The sequence below is a fragment of the Otolemur garnettii genome, unplaced genomic scaffold, assembly GCF_000181295.1.
Source record: "Otolemur garnettii isolate 467f Iridium unplaced genomic scaffold, OtoGar3 scaffold00018, whole genome shotgun sequence".
NCBI lineage: Eukaryota > Metazoa > Chordata > Mammalia > Primates > Galagidae > Otolemur > Otolemur garnettii.
Window position 1 is genome coordinate 5,477,084 of NW_003852413.1, and position 21,480 is coordinate 5,498,563.

Below are 21,480 nucleotides of genomic sequence, written 5' to 3' on the forward strand. Positions count from 1 at the left end.
AAAAAATTAAGATTATGGTTGACATGCTATAGGTAAACGTGATAGATTGAACATATTCACTTACACCAACTTCCTCCAGAAACCCAGCTAAAATAACAGCACAATAATTTTTTAAATGTTTAAACCCATAAGGACAAAGATTGGGAGAGAAAACAGTAACAGGCAAAAGATTTCAGATTTTCAGAAGATGGAAGGTGAGTGGAAGACGAGGCAGAGCAGAGGAAGCGGAAATGTCTACAGAGAGAGACAACAGGAAGAGCACTTTAGAAAGCCTCGGGAGTTGGAGGCATTTGGTGTCACTTGAACTGGGAGTGAGGCTTGGGCCTAAAAACGGAAGAAGAGGTTGAGAGTTGGTATAGGGAGAAATTAAACCTCTCAGGTTACCTCTCTAACTCAGCAAACCAGAGAATTCTCATCCCCTGTGCCCTAAAATGAGAGAGCAGAGGCCCACACTCTGAATTGAGGTGCTGCGGGCAGAGGGAGGGGCTGGAGGAGGGATTGAGAGCACCTCAAGGTTCCGAAGTGGTGAATGAAAAACGTCTTAACTGTGACGCATTATGTGATTCCAGAACCCTGGGGATAAAGCTTCCAAGGAGAGAAAACAGGTCACATACAAAAGATTGGGCATGAAGATGGGTGGGAATTTTTGACCTTATTGGAAGCTAGGCAACAATGGAGTGATTTCTTGTCTAGTAACATGATAGATTGAGCTACAGTAGAACCACTTCTGGTGTATTCACTTGGTGGTGCTACATACAATATAACTGCAATTCTAAACGTATAGCTGCACTTATAAGAAAGAAAAGAGATAACAAATAAAATTAGCAGAAACTTAGTGCCAGGTGTGGCGGCAGCTCACGCCCATAATCCTAGCATTATGAGTGGTTGAGGCAGGTGGATTGCCTGAGCTCACAAGTTCGAGACCAGCCTGAGGAAGAGTGGGACCCCCATCTCTAAAAATAGCCAGGCATTGTGGCAGATGCCTGTAGTCCCAGCTACTTGGGGGACTGAGGGAAGAGGATCACTTGAGTCTGGGAGTTTGAGGTTGCTGTGAGCTGTGGCATCATGGCACTCTACCAAGGATGACAAAGTGAGACTCTGTCTCAAAAAAACAAACAGCAACAACAACAAACAACAAACCAGAAACTTAAAGCCAGAGCAGAGTAGGCATCTCCAGGGTGTGCTTACTAGATCTAAAAATTGGCCCTAACAATCATAGAGATTTGGATTTTAATAAACCTCAAAAGCATGGAGTGGAAATGGAAATCCCCTCGAAAAGGGTCATTCCCAGGTAAAAGGGATGTGAGAATATCCCTCTCATGGGGCAGAGAAATGGCACAGGAGCTTATCATACCCCATACTCCAGTGGTGTTAAAGGAAGCCTTCTGGGAGCAGTGGAAACATCAAAGTTCAAAGTCTGTATTTGTAGGACCCACAAATTTCAGGAATCCTTATGCTGGCATCAGTTAGCAGGCTGGTGGTGTCCCTGAAGCTCCTTGCAGAAGCAAAGGCACAACTGCTCTATGGTGACCCTTCAGTGGTGCAGGCCACTTGGAATCCTGCAGTCCACAGCTTGTTCTAGGAAATTATCAAACATGTAGAAATCATAAGTCAGTGATGACAACAAACAGGAACATTCCCAAGATGGGAATATCAGATAATGGAAGAGATTATAATAGAATGTTTGAGGTAATTGAAGGACTAAAAGAAAGTATAGATATCAAAGGAAGGAATTAAGACACAATACTTTTAAAAAGGGATTTCTTTTTAAAGGGACGTGTTTTAAAGAACTGAATAAAATCTCTAGAATGAAAATTCTAATCATTGAGTTAAAAACTCAATGGAAATGTTAAAAGCAAATACTATAAATTCTCCAGAGAAAATTATCTGAACTGGAAAATAGATCTGAAGAAGTTAACCAGAATTCTGTAAGGAAGAGAAGTTACGAGTATGGAGGATAGTATGAGAAGGCCCAGTGGACATCTTGTGGGAGGTCTCAACAGAAAAAATAGCATCTTAAAAGCAGCTTGAGAGAAAAAGACAGATTACCCCACAAGGTTCACATGTGAAACTCAGTAAATGTCTAAGTCGGAACTATAGAGATCACAGCAGAATAAAATCTTCAGCATGCTAAGGAAAGTCAGTTGTTGGCTTAGTTTTCAGCTTAAATTATTATTATTATTAAATTTCCAGCTTAAATTATTACTCAGTAATGAGACCAGGTAAGTCATTTTCACAGGGAGAAAAATCTTTACTCACTAACAGACCTGCGTTGTATTAATACTTCAGGAAGAAGAAACTAAATGTAGGAGATGAGATAGGAATGATACAGAAAAGAGTGTCGTACAAAGACATCAGAAGTGCAGGTAAACCTTATTAAGTGTTCGCATATAAAATAGTGCTCTGCACGAATTTAGGAAGGATTAGAAACTAAAATCCTGACAATAAGTGGAAATGACAAGGGGGTGTTTGAATTAACATGTTCTAAAATCTTTGAACCGTTGGGGGAGCGTGGGAGGGACATTGATTGGCTTAGGCTGTCTGAATCGAGTAGACGTGTTCAAGTTGTAAGGGTAACTGGTAGAAGAATAGAAACAGGATTTAAAGCTTTTCAAAATCACAGAGGGAAAAAAAAAATCGGAATTTAAAAAGTAGGTCATTCGTCTAGAAGAAAGCAAGCTAAGAAAAAGTATGGTAGATAGAAACCCACATGGATCCCGGTGAATATAAACAGACATGCCAGTGAAGATTGGAAGACAACAGCACATCCTTCAGCATTCTGAGGAAGTCCGCATCTAGCCAAGTCACCAGTCAAGTAGAGTAAAAAATTCTTTGAGACATATAAGGATGGAGAAGGAAAAAAGTGCCTCTCATGGTCCCTTTCTTTGGGAGGGGGGAAGGATTGTTCTTTACCAAAACCAGGGAGGTTTTCAGGAATCTGACCCAGGTGAGCTGCAAAGGAAATCCAGGTTAGAGAGGTGGGATGGGGTTCTGTGAGAGGGAGGGCTCCAGGGGAAAAAAGAGACAAAACCAAAGATGCCTGGTAGATAGGTTGATGATATTTAGAAAATTCATTCTTGTTTGAACATTTGACAAAATTATTAGTATGTGCATAGGTTGTGTGAGGACTCGGTGTTCACAGAGCACCACTTGGTTCTACTACGAGCAGCGTTTCCTCCATCACAGCATGTTAGTCAGCTGCCAAAACAGGAAGTCAATAGGAATTAGAGGGGGCAAGAATATTGTTTGTGTATGGGGGTGTATGTATATGCACATGCATGGCCATGTACAGAGGTAATGTTCAAATAGCTAAGAAATTAAAAAGTGATTGCTTCCAGGGGCACGATTGAGAGGGGAAGACAGGACTACTGTATTTCTGTAAGTCATTTTGATTTTTTTTAAACTTGTACATGTGTTACTTTGATAAAAGACAGCTAAATTTTTCTTTTTAAAAAAATTTACTGGTTTAAACCGGTGCTGTTTAATAGAAATATAATATGTGCTACATGTGTAATTTTAAAATGTTTAGTAGCTACATTAAAAAGTCAAAAGAAATAGATGCAATTAATTTGAATATGTTTTGTTTAACCCAGTATACATCCAGGGTATCATTTCAGCTTGTAGTGAGTATAAAGAATTTTAATAAGGGGTGGCGCCTCTGGCTCAAATGAGTAGGGCGCTGGTCCCATATGTTGGAGGTGGCGGGTTCAAACCCAACCCCAGCCAAAAAAAAAAAAATGAATTTTAATGAGGCAGTTTACATTCTCATACTAAGTCTTTGAAATTCTATTTTCCTAAGTGCTGGACTTCCTACCCCAAACTGGTTTCTATTGATCTTCTGTCATAATGCCAGCCTTTGCACTTTATATTTGGCCTTGGTTAAATAAAATGCCTCCTCACCTATGCTCAGACGCCTTAGGCTGACATGTGTGTTGTGTCCAGAGTGTCCAGGTAGACAGGAACCTCCTGAGAGGCTCTAGAACTAGTGGTGCTTCTCTTGGCTTTGCCAGCATAAACTTGAGCTTTCAGTGTTAAGAGTAATGATTGGGTATTAATATTTTAAAGCCTGTTTCTCAAACTGTAATTCTACCTGGAATCCTGGAACTCAACCCTCAGATTTAAATCAAAGGAGCACTGTGAAGTTGTGTAGTTTGCTTTTTTTTTTTTTTTTTTTTTAAATCAGGGTCTCACTATGTTGCCCTCAGTAGAGGGCCGTGGTGTCATAGCTCAGAGCAACCTCAAACTCTGGCTTAGGAGATTCTCTTGCCTCAGCCTCCCAAGTAGCTGAAACTACCCGCCACAGTGCCTGGCTATTTCTTGGTTTTAGTTGTCATTGTTGTTTGGCAGGCCCAGGCTGGGTTTGAACCTGCAGCCTTGGTGTGTGTGGCTGGTGCTGTAACCACTGTGTTTGCTTTTTTAAAGGGGTGCTTGTTCTGTGTTTTAAAGCTATTGGCAATCCCTGCCTTCTTTTTTTCACTCAGCCTATTTTTTAATATGACTCTAAGGATCAGAAAAGTCATGATCAATGTGGGAATACAAACACACACACACAAAGAAATGATCTCCCAAAGCTCCTTTTCCTTGTTTCTCTTCCTGTTTTTCACCTCTTCCAAAAATGACCCAGTTAAAACCCACCACTGTGTGCTATAGTCTTAGAGTGAGGAATAAAGGGTATCAGGGTGACTATGGCCTATGTATGGACAGGCATATCACACTGTCACCAACTATTAGAGCAGTAGGCTGCCAGTGGTGGGTTTGGAGGCTGAGCCATTGGTCTGGGATATTGACCGTAGCTGTATGCTAATACTTGTGTTCCGACCACGTGCAAATGCTGTGCCAGCCATCACAAAGAAGCGTGACACGACCCCATCCCCAAGTAGCCTGTGGTCTGGGTGAGAGGGCAGATCATACATTAAAGTATGAGATGTTTGTTGAGAACTAGTCACTCATCAGCAGCAGAGGCCCTTTGGCACCCAAGAGAAGACAGTAGGGATTTCTGTGTTACACCCTCTGGGCTTCCCCAACCAAGAGAGTTTCAGCTGCTATTTGGAAAAACTTACCTACTAGAAGTAGCAGTGTTTCTGAGCTAAGAGCCTGCTAGTGCAGAGAGGGAAGATCCTCTCTCCTGCGCACTGGTTCCTTTGTTTACACTGTGCCTGGAAACCTCTGCCTGTTACCTTTCAGACCTGAATCTACAAACTCTCCCTCTATAGCTTGCTGGCCTTATGCCTTTTTTTTTTGAGACAGAGTCTTACTCTGTTGCCTTGGGTAGAGTGCTGTGGCATCATAGCTCACAGCAACCTCCAAGTCTTGGGCTCAAGAGATCCTCTTGCCTTCTGAGTAGCTGGGACTATAGGCACCCACCATAACACCCAGCTAGTTTCTCTCTCTCTCTCTTTTTTTTTTTCTTAGTAGAAATGAGGTCTACTGTTGCTCAGGCTGGTCTCTAACTCCCGAGTTCTGGCAATCCACCTGCCTTAGCTTCCCATAGTGCTAAGATTACAGGTGTGAGCCACCATGCCCAGCCTGCTAGCCCTATTTTTAATGTCTTAAAAAGAGACCCTTTCCCAGTGCACATCCATCCCCTCACCTTCCACCTCCTCTCTTCTCCTCTTAAGCCATAGTTCCTGAACAAGTTCTACCCTGCACTGCCAGTTGCTATCCAGGCCCTACCAGTGGGGTTCGGCCCATACCACCTATGGGCACAGCTGAGCCTGGGTCACCAGGAATGGTGCTTTCTCCATAGCTCCCAATCTCTTGGCAATGTTAGGCACTGCTGACCACTTCTGTCTGACTTGTCCCCACATCTACGGCTTTTCTCCAGCGTCTCTCTAGCAACTCCTTGAATGCCTCCTTCTGTGTCGCGATCGTGTGCTGGTGCTACAGTGGGGAGCATGGCCCACTCCTGTGGGATTCACTTTTAGCCCCATGGGGCACACAGGCAGTAGCAGTTGTGGGGACTACAGGCCAGGACTGGTAAGAGCCGTGGGGAAAAAAGCACAGCCACACAGGGGACAGTGATTCCACACAGGTCAGTCAGAGAAACATTTCTGAGGAGTGACATCTGAACAAGGCTTGAGTACAGCCATCTACAGAGAATTAAAAGCCACGACTGCCCCCAGCCTGGTACATCTCAGTGTGCAGTTATGGATTGGATTCCCTGTTCTTCCATCCTGCTCTTATCCCTGCAAGGGCTGTCTCTCGTGTTTCCTAATGGCTCATTAGTATCTGGCACAGGGACTGCCAACCTGGGAGACATTTAGTTTGTTGAATGAGTGCATGACTGAATGGATGGGTGGTCTGCAGATGAAGTGAGTGGTGTGTAGTGACAGGAAGGAGGTGTTTTATTACCAGGCAGGCTCTGTTCCCACTGGGCCATTTCACACCTAGAGGATGGAGTAACTCAAGAGATAGTTGGGAAGCGTTATTTATGGTGGGGTAGAGGAGACCATAATATTTTGGCCTACTTGGCATGTGCCACACACATCCCTCTGCTTATGCAGAGGTCTCAGAGCCATCACCACAGGCCTGCCTTTGCCCTCCCGTGGCTTGGTTGTCCCTTGAAGGAAGGAAGAGGAGCTGTTGAGATGCGTTCACCTTACTGTCTTCTTCCATTTGGGATTTGTGGTCCTTGAGGAGCCCTACTGGAGATGGGAGAGGTTCTTTCAGACATAGTCTGGTGTGGCCTTCCAGCCTGCCTGACTCCTGTTCCAGCTATGTGCTGTTGCTGTCTGCCCCTCAGATGCAGGGACTGAGGAAAGTAGAGCGGGCCTACACAGGGAAGAAGGTGGCATTTACTCCCAGAAAAGAAAGTCTGCCAGTCATCAATCCGGGTGTCCAGCCGCTGCACCAATTGTAATGTGTTAATGCCTCTCAAATGGTGCTAATTATCCTCCGTCCTTGGGGGAGCACAGAAAATAGTCGCTCAAATCATGTTCTATGCTCTGGTGGCTTCAGTGTGGATGACTCCAATGTTTTGCTGTCTGGAGGGGTGGTGGCCATGTGGCATCAGCCATGTGCTGACAGCAGACTGTCACTTCTTTTTGCAGTATTATCCTACAATTGGGCACAGCTATGGGGAACTTGTAGCTGTGACTAGTTCTCATTTACTACCAGAAAAGGAGCAAAGGGCCTGTTGGAGAAAAGTCTGCAGTATCCATGTGGGTATCTCCTCCCCACCTCTTTTTTTTTTCCCAAGGCAGAGTCTCTCTCTGGCGCCATCAGTAGAGTGCTGTGTTGTCTTAGCTCACAGCAACCTCAAACTCTTGGGCTCAGCCAGGTGCGTTGGCTCACGCCTGTAATCCTAGCACTCTGGGAGGCCGAGGTGGGTGGATAGCTTGAGCTCATAGGTTCAAGACCAGCCTGAGCAAAAACCAAGACCCCATCTCTACTAAAAATAGAAAAACTGGGGCAAGAGGATCACTTGAGCCCAAGAGCTGGAGATTGCTGTGAACTTTGACACCACAGCACTCAACCCAGGATGACAGCTTGAGACTCTGTCTCAAAAAAAAAAAAAAACCAAAACCTAGGCTCAAGCAGTCCTTTTGCCTCAGCCTCCCAAGTAGCTGGGACTATAGGCGCCTGCTACAATGCCTGGCTATTTTTAGAGATGGAGTCTTGCTTTTGTTCGGGCTGCTCTCAAACTCCTGAGCTCAGGCAATCGACCCTACCTGGCCTCCCACAGTGCTAAGATTATAAGCATGAGCCATCGCACCAGCCTCTTCCCCACCTGTTTTTCCAACTCAGCCCCAGTACAGTGCTACATATTTGTGTTTAATTTTGTTGGAAATCTTGGCTTAGAAGGCATGCTACCTTCTGACCTAATTCCACTGACATGGGGAGCTGAAGAAAGGGAAGACACACTGTCAAGACTGGTGTAGGGAGTCTAGGAGGCCAAGTGGGAGGGTCAGCCTAGCTGTGGGGCTCTCTGTGGCCACAGACATCAACTGTGTGTGTCAGGCCTATTTTAGAAGCTGTCATTCAGACACAGGCCCCACTTTGGGATCTTGGATTTCCTCCTCCTTGCCTCCCCGTGCTTTTTTCAAGCCCCTGCCCCTCTGTGAAGAAGAGATACTGGACACAGCCCAGTTGTCCTGGAAAGATGAAATTGTAGCATTGTTGGGAAGGGGAGAGCCAGGACAGTTTAGACATGGTCCTTCATGGTAGTCATGAAACCTACCTGTTCCTATGCTGTGGAGTGGTTCGGCCATATCTGGGAGAAGGTGTGGGTGAGTCTGTACAGGGCCGCTGGGATTGATCTGAAACCACAGGTATTCGGAAAACAGAATAGTGTGGGAAACCAGCACCACTGCAGAAGCATCAGCCACCCTGGTCCCCCATATGCCTTGGTCCCCCCCCTAGTACTTGCTCCTTGCTTTAGAGAACTTGGCCCCCAGCAAAGAATTGGCCTTGGATCAGGGCTCTTATGTGTTATTTTTACTGCCTTTCCTACCATATTTGCATTTTTAAAAATAGCAGTGCTGAGTGAATCCTTTTCAGAATGAGCCTGCCTAGGAAGGTGGGGTGCTTTTGCGGAGTGCAGCTATTGATTAGCAGCTGATGCTGGGATCTGGAGTGTGGCGCAGAGGCAGCCACTGCTCACCGGGAGGGGTGAGACTCCCTGTCATGTGCTACTGCAGGGGTGAGACAGCAGTTCTCTGCTGCCTGAAGGTTACATCAAGTTTCTAAGGGTTGGTGATGGCAGGAGGGTAAAGAAAAAGGGGTGAGGGAGTTGCCTATAGCTGGGGTCCTGAGGATTTAGACCAGGCAGGGCTGTGTCCCTCTGCAGCCCACTTCTCTCTCAGACTTTGAGTTTTATGTGTGGGTAGAGCCACATTTTACACAGCAGCTCACTCTCATCCAGTAACCCATCCCTGAGAATTGGGTTCTCTTGGCCGCAGCTATCCTGGGTCAGGCTCTTCTCTCTTGGTAAGTGGGGTCACTTGCTAGAAGGTATCCTAGAGCCCAGAATGGGATCTGGACCACCTGAGCAGATGTCAGTCAAGGTTGGGGCCAAATAGACTGAGGACTCCATGCCTGTGTGTCTGTCCCAAAGGCTGAGCCACAGGAAGGTGTGTCAGGGAGCACTGAGGAGGAGGTATCAGTTGACTCACGTTATTCATTGTTTTGAGCTGCTTTGCTTTTATACCTCCATCTCCAGATTTCTATCTTTCAAATCTTTAAAAATTAACAACAAATGATAAGTAGTCAGAATATTTTTGATTTAGAAGAAAGGAAAAGTTGCTGGTCAGAGTAGAACTATATTAACCAGGCTAGTTATCGGACTCATCTAGGGAACATTAAGAAATAGATCCATGAGCTGGACAAGGTAGCTCATGCTTATAATCCCAGTGCTTTGGGAGGTGGGGGCAGGAGGATCACTTGAGGCCAAGAGATCTGTAACTTCTGTGAGACCCCACTGCCACCAAAAAACAGGAAGATTAGCTGGCATGGTGGCAGGCACAGGTAGTGCCACTACTCAGAAAGCTGAGGCAGGAGGATTGCTTGAGCCCAGGAGTTCAGGGTTGTGGTGAGCTATGATCAGCCCATTGCATTCCAGCCTACTCAGCAGAGTGAGACCTTATCTCAAACAAAAAAAAGAAAGAAGAAGAAGAAGAAGAAAAGCAAAGAAAGAAAGAAAGAAATAGATTTCTGACTTCATACAGAGATACCACGCAATAGATTTGGGGTAAAAAGTTGAGAATCTTGTATTTGTAAAAGTTGAACAGTAGCATTAAAACCTACCTCCTTGCAGGGAACCTGTTGAAGCTGCCTTCATTTTTCACAATTTAATTCTCAGCACTGCTAATTCGAATAACTTTCTACAGCCGTTGGTTTCCCCTAGTTGGCCCTCAGCGCCAGCACAATGTGTGGTCATCTACAAGGCCACTTGGCAGTGGCTGCTGGTTGTAAGGCATAGTACCCAGAGGAGGTGTCCTGTAGTTAGTAAGTTCTGATTTGTTGTTCTGAGGAAATATGTACCTCTTTCAGCACTGTGATAAAATGACTTCCTCCATGAGATCTAGAGAGCCTGCTGGGAGACTGTGGGCTCACAGAGGAAGGAAGTTTTATGTATAATTATATAGGAAAAGCCATCAGAAGCCTGGGGTCCCAAGTCCTTTATGCTGGTGTCTGTTCTGCGCTTGTTCCCTCCCAGGGCACCACACTGAGGCTGTTGTGATCCCTGGGTGGGGCCGGGTAAGGCTTGCTGCAGTGCACCCCAGCTCTATGACCTACCTGTTCCCATCATTTTCTGTCCCTGAAATGGGGATCAGAGCTTTGCCTGAGATGACTGGGAGCATCGAATGGGTCTTCTTCCCTCCCTCCACTCTCTCCTGGTCCTGAGGTAACCCATTTCCTGCCTCTTGGCCTTCCAGGTACTGTTTCTTCTTGCAGTCAAAAGCCATTTATAGTACTGTCTGCCAAGTAGTGTTAGTGATACTCTCTAAAGACCCAGCTCAGTTCAGTCCCTGTGTACTCTCATCCAGTCTCTGACCATGTCTCCTCACTGGGGGCGCCTGTGTCTACCTAGAAAGGAAGGGGGTAGGCGAGTTTGATGATATAAACAAGGGAATGGCTCTGTTTTCTTCAGATAGCTCCCCTTCTATACCTAAAATCCCTTCAGTTTCATAATACACTGTGCAGGGTGGCTCACACTTATAATCCCAGCACTTTGGGAGGCCAAGGTGGAGGATCCCTTGAGGCCAGGAATTTGAGATCAGCCCAGGTGATATAATGAGACCCCATCTTTACAAAAAAATTAAAAACTAAAGCAGATGTGGTGACTTGCACACCTGTAACCCTAGCTACTTGGAAGGCTGAGGGAGAAGAATCATTTGAGCCCAGGAGTTCAAGGCTACATTGAGCCATGATCCTGCCACTGCACCCTTAGTTTAGATGACAGAGTGAGATCCTGTCTCTAAATAAATAAATAATATATCTAAATCTCAATCTACTTGTACATTAATTTTTGCATCTTGTTTTGTTCTTTGGAATTATTTCATCTTCTCCAGCTGAGCTGTTAATTCTGTGAGAGAGAAACTGCCAGGCCCTGCCCTGGTGCTCTGGTCTCTGGGGTCCTCCTCAGGCCAGGGCCATCTCTTCCTTTCAGGTAGCCTGCTTTGGGAAGCTGTGGGAATACAGAGATCTGGCACTGAGGCAGGGAAAGGTGCTAGGCAGGTAGAAATCAGGGCCCTGGAGACATTGCAGAGAACGAGCTCTGGAGCCATAGCTGAGTACTGCCCTGATGCAGTAGCTGGCACCCATGGAGGTGATGTGACTCCCCCAGCATATGCAGCCAGGGAGTGGCAACTCCATGGCCTCTGCAGGCCTCAGTTCTTGTCACTGCCCCCAACCCACCCCCTGTAGCCTGTACCCTCACCTCTGTCTCTGTGGCTTGTGGCCTCCATGTAGGTGGTATAGCCTCATCTTTCTACACTTGTAGAATTGGACAGATCCTTCTCCTCATCTCTAGTATTATACTTTCTTAGTACTTTAGTCCTGGGTCACTGTCCTGAGATGAGTTGCCATAACTGATGTGCCTTGGGGGAAACAACAGTGGAGGGGTGGGCAGTTGAGTCTCTTAAGACTTTATGATCCAACCAAGAAGAGACAGCAACCCCTAGGAGCTACTTTAGTCAGCCCCAGAGTCTTCAGGCCAGTTGGTTCTCAGTGATGCCCACAGCCCAGGATGTATTCATTTCATCTGCCTGGAAATGGTAACTGCAGGTGTTGGAGAAGCAAGCGGAGGTTGTATTTCTTGCACATTCTCCTGCCTCAGCCTCCTAAGTAGCTGGGACTACAGGTGCCGGCCACAATGGGTCCCCCATGGCTAAGAGCAAGCCCCACCCCACTGAACTCAGACACAGCCCTTTCAGGGCCCCACTTCTCCTGGAGAGCATAGCTATAAGAAACATTGCTGCCTCCCAGTTTTTTTTTTTAGCCATTTCTTCTCCTCCTTCCTTGGTGTCTTTAAAGTGCCAGTCAGGGCCGGAGGGTGGCTCATTCCTGTAATCCTGGCACTGAGGTGGGTGGATTGCCAGAGCTCAGTAGGGAGTTCAAGAGCAAGAGTGAGACCCACCCACCCCACCCCCATGTCTACTAAAAATGGAAAAAACTAGCCAGGGCATTGTGACTGGCACCTTTAGTCCCAGCTACTTAGGAGGCTGAGGCAGGAGAATCACCTGAACCTAGGAGTTTGAGGTCACTGTGAGCTGTGATGCCAGGGTGACAGAGTCAGACTCCATCTCAAAAAATTAAAAAGAAAAAAGAAAATGAAGAAAATAAAATGCCAGTCAGAATAGTCAGGGTTTGGGAGAATGCATCAGGATCGTATTGGGAACTTTTTCAAAATGCTTCTCAGAATATCTACCCTGGGGACTGTGAATGAGCAGGGAACCTCCCTCCCATACTCCATGTGCACCCTGCTGAGAGCTACTGGTCTGTTACTGTGTACACAAGTCACCTGGAAGCCTTGTTGAAATACAGATTCCCCCAGGCAGCTGGTCTGAGTGGGGCCTGACAGTCTACTTTGCAGTAAGCTCCAGGAGGATGCTGGGCTGTGGGTCCAGGGACCACATTTTGAGTGGCAGTTTTGTTGTAATTGCCCAGAGATATCAAGGACTGAGCTGGAGGGCTACACTGAAGAAGGACAAGTTAGCACTCCAGAGCCCTGGCCCCTGAGTGGCCTTGGACAGCTCACTTACCCTCCAAGCCACCCAGCCTCCTGTGGAATGAGAACAAGAGTGGTGTCTCCTCTGTGGTGGTCGTGGTGGTTGGAAGAGGCAGAGCACACAAGGTTATTCCCCAGCATAGTGCCACCTCTGTCAGGCACGGTTGTGATTACCACCCTGGGCCATCATTCTGTGGACACACATGGCATCAGAGACAGGGGTTGCGGGTATGTCTAGAAGGCAGCATTCAGGCCATGAGCCCACAGTGTCTGGACAGTTGGCTGCCCCCTGCTTACTCTTAGGATGCCAGTCAGACACTCTGGCCCATGCAAGCCAGCCGAGAGTATGCATGGAGTCATGCTGTTCACTTTCCTACTTTTTATTCTTTCTTCATGAGGAGGTAGGGCCTTCTAAAGATGCCTGTTTGTCCCCTCCCTTCACACATAGGAGACCTGGGCTGTTCTTGTTTTGGGGGGGGGGGTTTCCTGTTCTGTTTCAAGAGAGGGTCTGGCTTTGTTACCCACGCTAGAGTTTGAAGCTGGATTGACAAGCCCAGAGCCAGGGTACAGTGTGCATACTGCATATCAAACCCTGTGGCACCTGCTGCCCCAACCTCTTGCTGGCCTCCTGCCAGGCCCAGCTCTGCAGTCTTTCCTCCTCACTTAGCAGGCAGTTGGTCTCTGTCCCATTTCTCTGTCCCCCAGGCCATCTCAGCAAGCTGGTAAGCCACAGCTGCAGTTTGTAGGCAGTGATGCAGGTGTGCTGCATTGCCCGGCCCTGACTGCAGGCCTCTGGTCTACAGCGTGACACCAGAGAGGGTCCCTGAGGAACACATTGCCCTGTTGAGAGTACCGGGAGAGGATTGTCCTGGGACAGCATCTCTGGTGTGTACTTACTGTGCACCTCCCCCCACTTGCCACCCAGACACAGAAATTATCATCCCTCTGCCCAGCTCAGTACTGCATTTCCTCATGTATACATGTTTTCAGGTGGGCTTTCATTTTGTCTCCCTCATCTAAATGTAAGTTCTAGAAAGCCAGTGCACTTTCTTAATTGTATATTTCTATTCTTATCTCATCCTGAGTGTATAGAGAACACTGAAAAACTGTTGAACTGATTGATCTCAGTCTTAGAGAGCTTCTGTTGACTGGCTTTGATAGAACATGATTGACAGAATTTTCCAGCTAGAGGTACCAACCTTTCTTTTACTTCCAGCCATTTCTGCTGTCCTCTCCTCCTGTCCCTCCCCCAAGCATATGAGGCCCTCTGGCCGTTTCTGTTCTCAGGTGGGCAGCCTGCTGATGGAGGGTTATCAGGGGCTCAGCCACATGATGGTCAAATGCTGTGAGAAAGTCCTTACATTGGCATAAGCTGGAATCACTGACCAGTCATGTCCCCAAATCCAGTCTGAACTAGAAAGTGGAGCCTAGGAAGGAGCTAGAAGAGGAGCCCAGCTTCTGCCAGAGGCCCCATTTTTTGCTACTCCTGGTATTACTGTTCCAGCAACTCAATGACATTTTAAGTCCAGTCAGAAAGTTCCCCACCCCCAAAATGCTTAAGTGTGAATACGTAGGTCTGGGTTGTGTGTGTTTGCTTTCTTATTTTTGGTGAGAGGATCCCTGTGATGTAGCCTGCCAGACGCTTCAGCAGGATGGAAATCCTCCAGCTCCTTAGCAGTTCCCCACAGCAAATCACGTTTACCTCATGACCCAGGACACATAACATACATACGACTAAAAGGGCTTTTGCAAATGATACTTGCCCTTAGCATGTGTATATAATGTGCTCAGATAATTTCTTCCTTTTTCTTCCCCCAGTTGGTCACGACCTGTTAAATTGATTCCATTTGAAAAAACACCACTCTGAGGACTAGTCTATTCTAAGAATTTCCAAAGCTTTTTCAGAAATCCACACTGAGGAGAACTTTTCAATCTGGCGCAAGTAGCTTCTCAAGCCCTTGAGTTGCGTTAACATTTGTGAAGTAGAGGTGAATGGAGGTGGGCCTGTCCCCCACCCCAGCACTCCACTATCTTATCAAATCTTTAAAGACAACATATAGTCCTTATTTTGTGTTTCTTTTCTTGTCTATCCTTGAATCTGTGGGAAGCACTAAAAAAATGTGATCCTAGTTTTCAGCAAAGTTCCTCTTGAATAGTTTCCCTCTTCCCACCCCACAAAACTGATCTGGGTTTTTCAGCCAGAGAAGCATCTATATGTGCACTGATATACATGCCCCCTCATCTTGGACTGTCATGTCATCACCCTGCTAGTGCCCCTGGGTGCCATAAGGTACAGCAAGGTGGAGGTGGACCCACAGGCAGCCTGGACGGGCTCTTTGAGCTCCGAGCCAACAGAAGATCCAGGGGTCTTCTTTAGTGCCCATGACCTCAGTTGGGACTGGAGGGGAGTGAGAAGAGGTGGTGAGGAGCCCCTGAGGTCTCCAGCACCATTGGAAGCCCTGTCTCCCCCACACCAGTAATTCACTGTCTCATTTTGCCCTTTTTCTGAGTGTCTAGGACCCAGACCCTACTCAATTTGTCATGGGGTGGAGGGGCACAAAAGGGTAGTGTTCCTCAGATTGTTTTTGCTCCTTGGGAAGCAGCAAGTTGGGATTTAGAAATTTCCAGGTGCTGGTCTCACCTCCTGTTCCTTTCAGGAATCTGTTTTGGAGCGCTGTCCTCCATAAACAGCTTCATTCCTGTGTGTCTCTGCTGAGCCTTCAGAGGTCTCAGGCCTGGCTCAGTCCAGTGAAGGTAAAGTCTCACTTTGAACACAAACCCAAATCAGGAGCCGCTGCAGGCTGTCCCCAGTTTTCTACTTATCAGGGACATAGTATAGATGGCAGTCAGCCCTTAAGATCCAGGGCAGTTTATTAAACCTCAGTGGGTGCTTGGCACAGTGCTGGACCTCTTGTGTTTGAACTCCCAGCTCTCTCCCCCTCTCCCCACATCTCTCCTCTTCTCTCTCTCTCCCTCTCTCTCTCTTCTCTTCCCCACTCTCTCTCCTCATCTCTCTCCCTTCTTTCCTCTTCTCTTTTTCTCTCCTCCTTGGTGCTGCTCTGCAGCCTCCTCCCCCCCACCAATAAAGACCTTTAGGACAAAAAAAGAAAGAAACTACTCCCAGCTGAAAGTTCAAGATCTGGTATTGATAGCATCGTTAACCCCCTGAGGAGATGGGAAGGTTTTCTTCCTCTGGCATTGAAGCTTCTCTGGTGGTGATGGTACGTGACTGGTGGCTTGCATCCTGAAGACACAGATGCTCAGGCACCACTAAGGCCTGTCTTGCACTTTCTGCAGCGCCCCCTACTTGAATTAGGAGCTGCTTTAGTGTCCCAGATGCTGATGCTAGTGAGCAGGCACAAAGCCCACTTTTCCCCAAGGTCACATCCTTGACCTCCACTGGGCAGGCCAGCCCTTAAAAGCCACCAACTTTTGCAGGGATGTGATGTTTAGAACCACTTCATGGTAACTTCTTATTAATTCTTCTTTCAGCTTTCTTGTATTTGCTACCTGTTGATCAGCCTCTTTGCCTTTCCTATTCTTAGAACATTTTATACAGTGAATTTGAATTCCTCCTGATCCGTCAAGGTCAGTGTTATGAAGGAGGGTCTGTGTCTTGAGGTACAGAATAAGCTTTTTCTGCCTTAAGATTGTGGGTCAGAGAAGCAGTTGCAGCCAGGTGGCAGTGGAGGAGAGTGGTCCTTCTGGCAGGACAGGCCCCTGTCCCAGCAGAGATCCTTGGAGCTGAAATGGGAGTAGCAGTAGAGCCCAACCTCCTGCCACATTGCCTTCTTCCTAGGATTGTCCTCCACCCCTTCCCTTGCCATTTGATTATATTCCTACTTGAAGCCCTCTGGACTATACCCTGAGAATTCATCCAGAGGCCAGTCCACCTTCTACCTTCTCCACCAGTGCTCTGTTCAGCACCTGCGTCTGCAGAACAGCCACAGGGCCCCTGAGCCGCAGCACTGCTGTTGCTGTAGCCGGGTCTTTCTCTATTCAGGGCAGTCCTATGTTCAGCAGTATCCCTGGCTTCTACCCACACCTTGCCACATGTCCTTTGAGGAACCAGATGAGAAGCAGTGAATTGGCTAGTCTCCCTGCCCCGCTCAGCATGTTCTCTGCCCAGCAGCCGGATGATCCTTTTGACTTCTCTGTTGTGCAGCTCTGAGTAAAGGTCTGCTTGGGGCTCCCGTGTGGCCTAGCCTAGACTCTCAAGTCCTCCTGTGATTCCCTCAGGCCTGAGTGACCTGGCTCCATGTCTTCCACGCTGTCAAAGGCTTGCTGGCCTCTGCTGGTCACCCTCTGCCAGCATTTCCATGGCTGCTCTTCTCTCTGTTTAAAAACCTCACTCCTTACTTGAACCAGCTCTCTAGTCAAATGTCACCTGGGGGTGGCCTTTCCTGACCAGCCCATTTAAAATAACCTACTGGTGCTTTTCCTGGCCACCGTTCACATTGCCTTGTGTTTCTCTGTGGCCGCTACCTGGCACCTGTCGGCTTCCCCACTGCAGGAGACTGGGTGCTTTGTAGGTACAGCTATGTCCCCTGTGTGGCACACAGGAGGTATACATACGGGAAGGTATACATTCAGCCTCGGTCAAATGAGCAAGTATCTTAAAGCCTGGCTGTCCTCTCCCCCAGCACAGGCCAGGATCCCTCTCCATGGAGCACAGGCATGTTGTTTGAGGCTCCACCAGACAGCCTGCAGCCAAGTCACGTGTGTTCCTTTGAACCATCCACAGCCCCTTCGGGCTAGGAGACAGTGTTTAAAAATGTCATTAGGAGGGAGTCTGAGGTTTGGGGGACAGATTTCAACTCTAGGCTTTAAAATTTCAACTTAAAAAGCTCAAATTCTGAACAACCGTATAATTGAAGAGCTATTTACTGTCTAACATTTCTTAGAGAGCTGCATCTGTCAGAAGTTTCTGAACAGAAGAAGGACAAGGAAGATAAGACACCAAAATGTTTTTTAAAAACTACAGTTGGGGCACATAGTCTAACAGGGATAGTTTTGTTCTAGAATAGAATTCGGTGCTTTCCTAGAACAGGCAAGCACCCTCTACCTTCCACCTTCTCAGGACCACCTGGCACCTGTGATTGGGGTGGTTGATCTTTCTGGGAAGAGGGAAGAGGAAGACAGGCTGCTGACCCTGTGGCTTCTCCACAGCATCTGCAGTCAGGGCCACCACAGCTGTCTTGCATGTGTTCCAGGAATGAAGAGTTTATTGATTTTATAATCAGGAGAAAAAGGTCCGGGTGTGATGGAGCATGCCTATAATCCCAGCATTCTGGGAGGCCATGGCGGATGAGCTCTCAGGAGTTCAAGACCAGCCTGAGCAAAGTGAGACCCTGTCTATACTAAAAATAGAAAAACTATTTGTGATGGGAGTCCATCATCCCAGCTATTCAGGAAGCTGAGGCAAGAGGATCACTTGAGCTCAGGAATTTGAGGTTGCTATAAACTATGATGACACCATAGCACTGACCCCAGGGTGACTGAGTGAGACTCTGTCTCAAAAAAAGAAAATAAAAGGTGGTACCTGTGGCTCAAGGACTAGGGCGCTGGCCCCATATCCTGAGGGTGGCAGGTTCAAACCCAGCCCTATTTGAAAAGAAAAAGAAAAAAAAAAGCACAGAAGAATCAACTGTCTTTTAGAAAGTATGGATGTGTGGACTTGGCAGAAATGTCTTTCAATCTGTTCCTATCTCTGCAGCTCCAGGAAAAGATGAGCTTTTTATGTGGCTAAAAGAATTTACTCTGAAACCAGACTGCCTGAGTTCAAGTCTTAGCTTCTCTACATATGAGCTGTGTTGAGCTTACACAAGTTACATATCTTCTCTGTGTCTCAGTTTACTTATCTATAAAATGGGGAACAATAGTCATAATAATACCTTATAGAGTTGATCTCGTAGGTGAAAACATGAAGTGCTTAGAAAACAGCCTGACAGACACAAAGCCCTGGCCATGCTGTTATTATGAGGCAGAGGACTCCAGAGGTCCTGACTCCCCAGGAACACAGCAGTTCCTTCTGAAACGGGAATGCTGAACGCCTTCATGAAGCAGGTAGCACATTCAGGGGCAAGCAGAGGACACTTGGCAGGAACTGTTCAGCTGCGGGCATGCAGATGGGAGAGTACAGGCTGATGTGGAGAAATACAGTGCCAGGATGGGAGAGACTGGGGAGCTGGGAGGGAAAGCCACGCTGGAGAACCTCCCAAGTTGTCCTTAGCCCTGCCAGACACCTTTGTCTTGGTTTCTAGAAGTTAGAAGTCCCAAGGGAAGGGTGTATAGGCACCATGGCAGGCTGCGAGCCCTTCTTTCTCCCTGTCACTCCCACTCTGCTCCTAGCACTGTCAGGGGCTTCGGAGAAAAGTAACTTCTTGTCGTAGAAAGGTTAGAAGAAGCCCCTGAGGGCAGCTTCCCAGAGAGAGAGAGTCACTCTAGGCCAGAGAGCCTCAGGCAAAGATGGCACTTGCTGTCGTGGGCCTGGACACTGCTGCCCTGCTAGCCTCAGTTTCCTCTGCTTTTGAAGTTATCTGGACAGGATGTCCCATCAACGAGCACACTGATTTGGGCCTGTATGTGTACTGCTCCCACTCCCCTTCCTGGCCACTTTCTCAGAGACCAACACAAATGCCACAGGCGCCGTGGTCTGTAGACTCTCAGCCTGGGTGTCTTCTCAGGGACCCTGAGCAGCAAGGCAGCACTCCCACCCACATGGCACTGTCCCTCTCCCATTGGATTTCCTAAGCACTGCAGCCTCTGGTTTCTATGGCAACTTAGACCCGCAGTTGTGGCTTTTTGAAGTCTAAAACAGGAGCAGGGTTTGAAATAGGGTGGAGCAGCAAAAACACCACGTCCCAGAGTGGAGATTTGGGCATAGAGGCTACAGCATAGAATGTTTTTGAGTTAGAAAAGTGGCACCGCCATGCCAGCACAACCCTCATAGCTTCCTGGGCTTGGAGCAGAGGTGGGGAGAGCCTAACTTTTTGGGGGGTCTTCCACTTGTGCCTCACAGGGACACTGATCACAGCCAGCTTTTACTGTGTGCCATGCCCAGTGCGCGTCTGTGCTTTTGTTGCCTTATCCGTCCTGTCCAGCCACTCTCAGACGGCTGCTTTCTCCCCTTACGCAAGTAGACAAGGAGTAGTTTGCCTGAGGTTTCTGGGTGTCTGCTGAGAGAACCCCAGCTAGACTCATTGTCCTCTGGAAATTGCGCTCATGCCCTCTGGGAGCGTATCCACTGCTGGTTGATGGTCAGGGACACATCCTAATAGCAGTTTGCTTTAGTCAGTCATTGCAGAACTTTCCAAGACCTTGAACCAGCATCTTCCTTTTTCAGCCCTTCAGTTCTCCTTTCCCTTCAGTGGACCAAGGGTTGAGAGAGGCCACTACTGAGGAACGTCTGGTGGATGTTTGAGGGAGCAGCTCTTCTAGCCCTGTTTGGGGTCATGAAGATAGACACCCCACCCATTGCTGTGGCTCAGTGGAGCTGCCCCAGGATTAGGAAACCAATGAAAAAGGAAACTGGCCACTGCTGGGTGCTGGTGGAACCGTGGCAGGTGTTTGGCCAGGCTCTGAAAGCCAGTGGTCCTCAGACTTACTCAGCAGCCCGCAGGGCTCCGCAGCGCAGTAGATAAGGAGCAGGCTGCAGCTGGCCAGGAGGATGACCCAGATTAGAGTGGTGGTGTCAGGTGATAATGTCTTGCCCTTCCCCCAGCCCACCTCATCTTAGTACTGGCCAAGTTAGAGGCTGGCTCTTGCCAAAGGTAGAAAAGGATTTAACTCACAGCAGAATATTCTTGCTCTCTGTAGGCAGGTTATTAAATCCATTAAAGTAAGGCCTTGTGTGACCTATCATTTAGCCACACTGCTTGGTGTGGTCAAGGACACCCCCAGGGAGCTCAGGACTTGTACTTGCCTTTGGTGGGGAGACCAGGAGGCTCGTGGGTGAGAGACCAACTTTGTCTGGGTCTGGGTGTCGACTGGAGGTGTGTGCAGTCTGAAAATGCTTCCAGCAGAACACTTGTGCACTTAGCAGTGTGGATATTACACTTCAGAAGAAGTTGGAAGAAAAATGTATTTTGTGGCAGCTTCAGAGTCCATTCTCTCACACTCTTTTTCTTAACAGCTGAAACTAGAAGACCGTTCAGTGGTGCCACGGGATGTGGTCCGGCACATGCGATCTGCTGTGAGTCCTATGTCTTCACCCCAGCCCTCAGGGCAGCTACCTGGGGGACTTGAGCCTGCTTACCTTACACTTGATAGTAGGAGAGCTGACTGGCTCTAGAGGGGGGCCACCTGGGCTTGTCTGGGCTGGGTCTCCCCTGGTGGCCAGGGCTGCTGCACCTGCTCGGCCTAGATGCCTCCTTCCTCCCCTAGGATAGCCAGTGTGGCACAGTGATAGATGTCAATATCGACTGTGCCGTCAAGCTCATTGGCACCAACTGCATCATCTACCCAGTCAACAGCAAGGACCTCCAGCACATCTGGGTAAGCTGCTCTGTCTTCTGATGGTCCTGTGTGGGCACCTCAGTTTCTCTCAGTGGCAGGATCTCTGGGCTGCACCCTCCCTCTGTGCTCTTGCAAACAGCCTTCTAGGGTCAGACAGCAAAGCAAGTGGCCAGGGGGCCCCTTGTAGTCTCCTTGTTGTTGTTTGCAAGTAAGCCATTCAGACATGAGTTCAGGACATGCCCTCTCTTCTCCAGCCTTAGCTAGGTTGCTGGTGCACATGTCTTTACCTATTTTCCTTTGTCCTTTAAAATGTTTTATTAAAAAGAATTTCAATAATTTATTTATTTATTATT

At 47.7% G+C, this 21,480-nt stretch overlaps 1 protein-coding gene across 1 annotated transcript in view; it reads left to right on the forward strand.

Moving 5' to 3' along the window:
* The window catches only part of UBE2O (ubiquitin conjugating enzyme E2 O), a 61,423-nt gene that overhangs the window by 25,666 nt on the left and 14,277 nt on the right, over window positions 1-21,480 (forward strand). Inside the window, exons 2-3 of the mRNA XM_012803212.2 lie at window positions 20,805-20,864; window positions 21,056-21,166. Of these exons, the coding sequence (XP_012658666.1) occupies window positions 20,805-20,864; window positions 21,056-21,166 (171 nt within the window). The remainder of the gene's footprint in view (window positions 1-20,804; window positions 20,865-21,055; window positions 21,167-21,480) is intronic.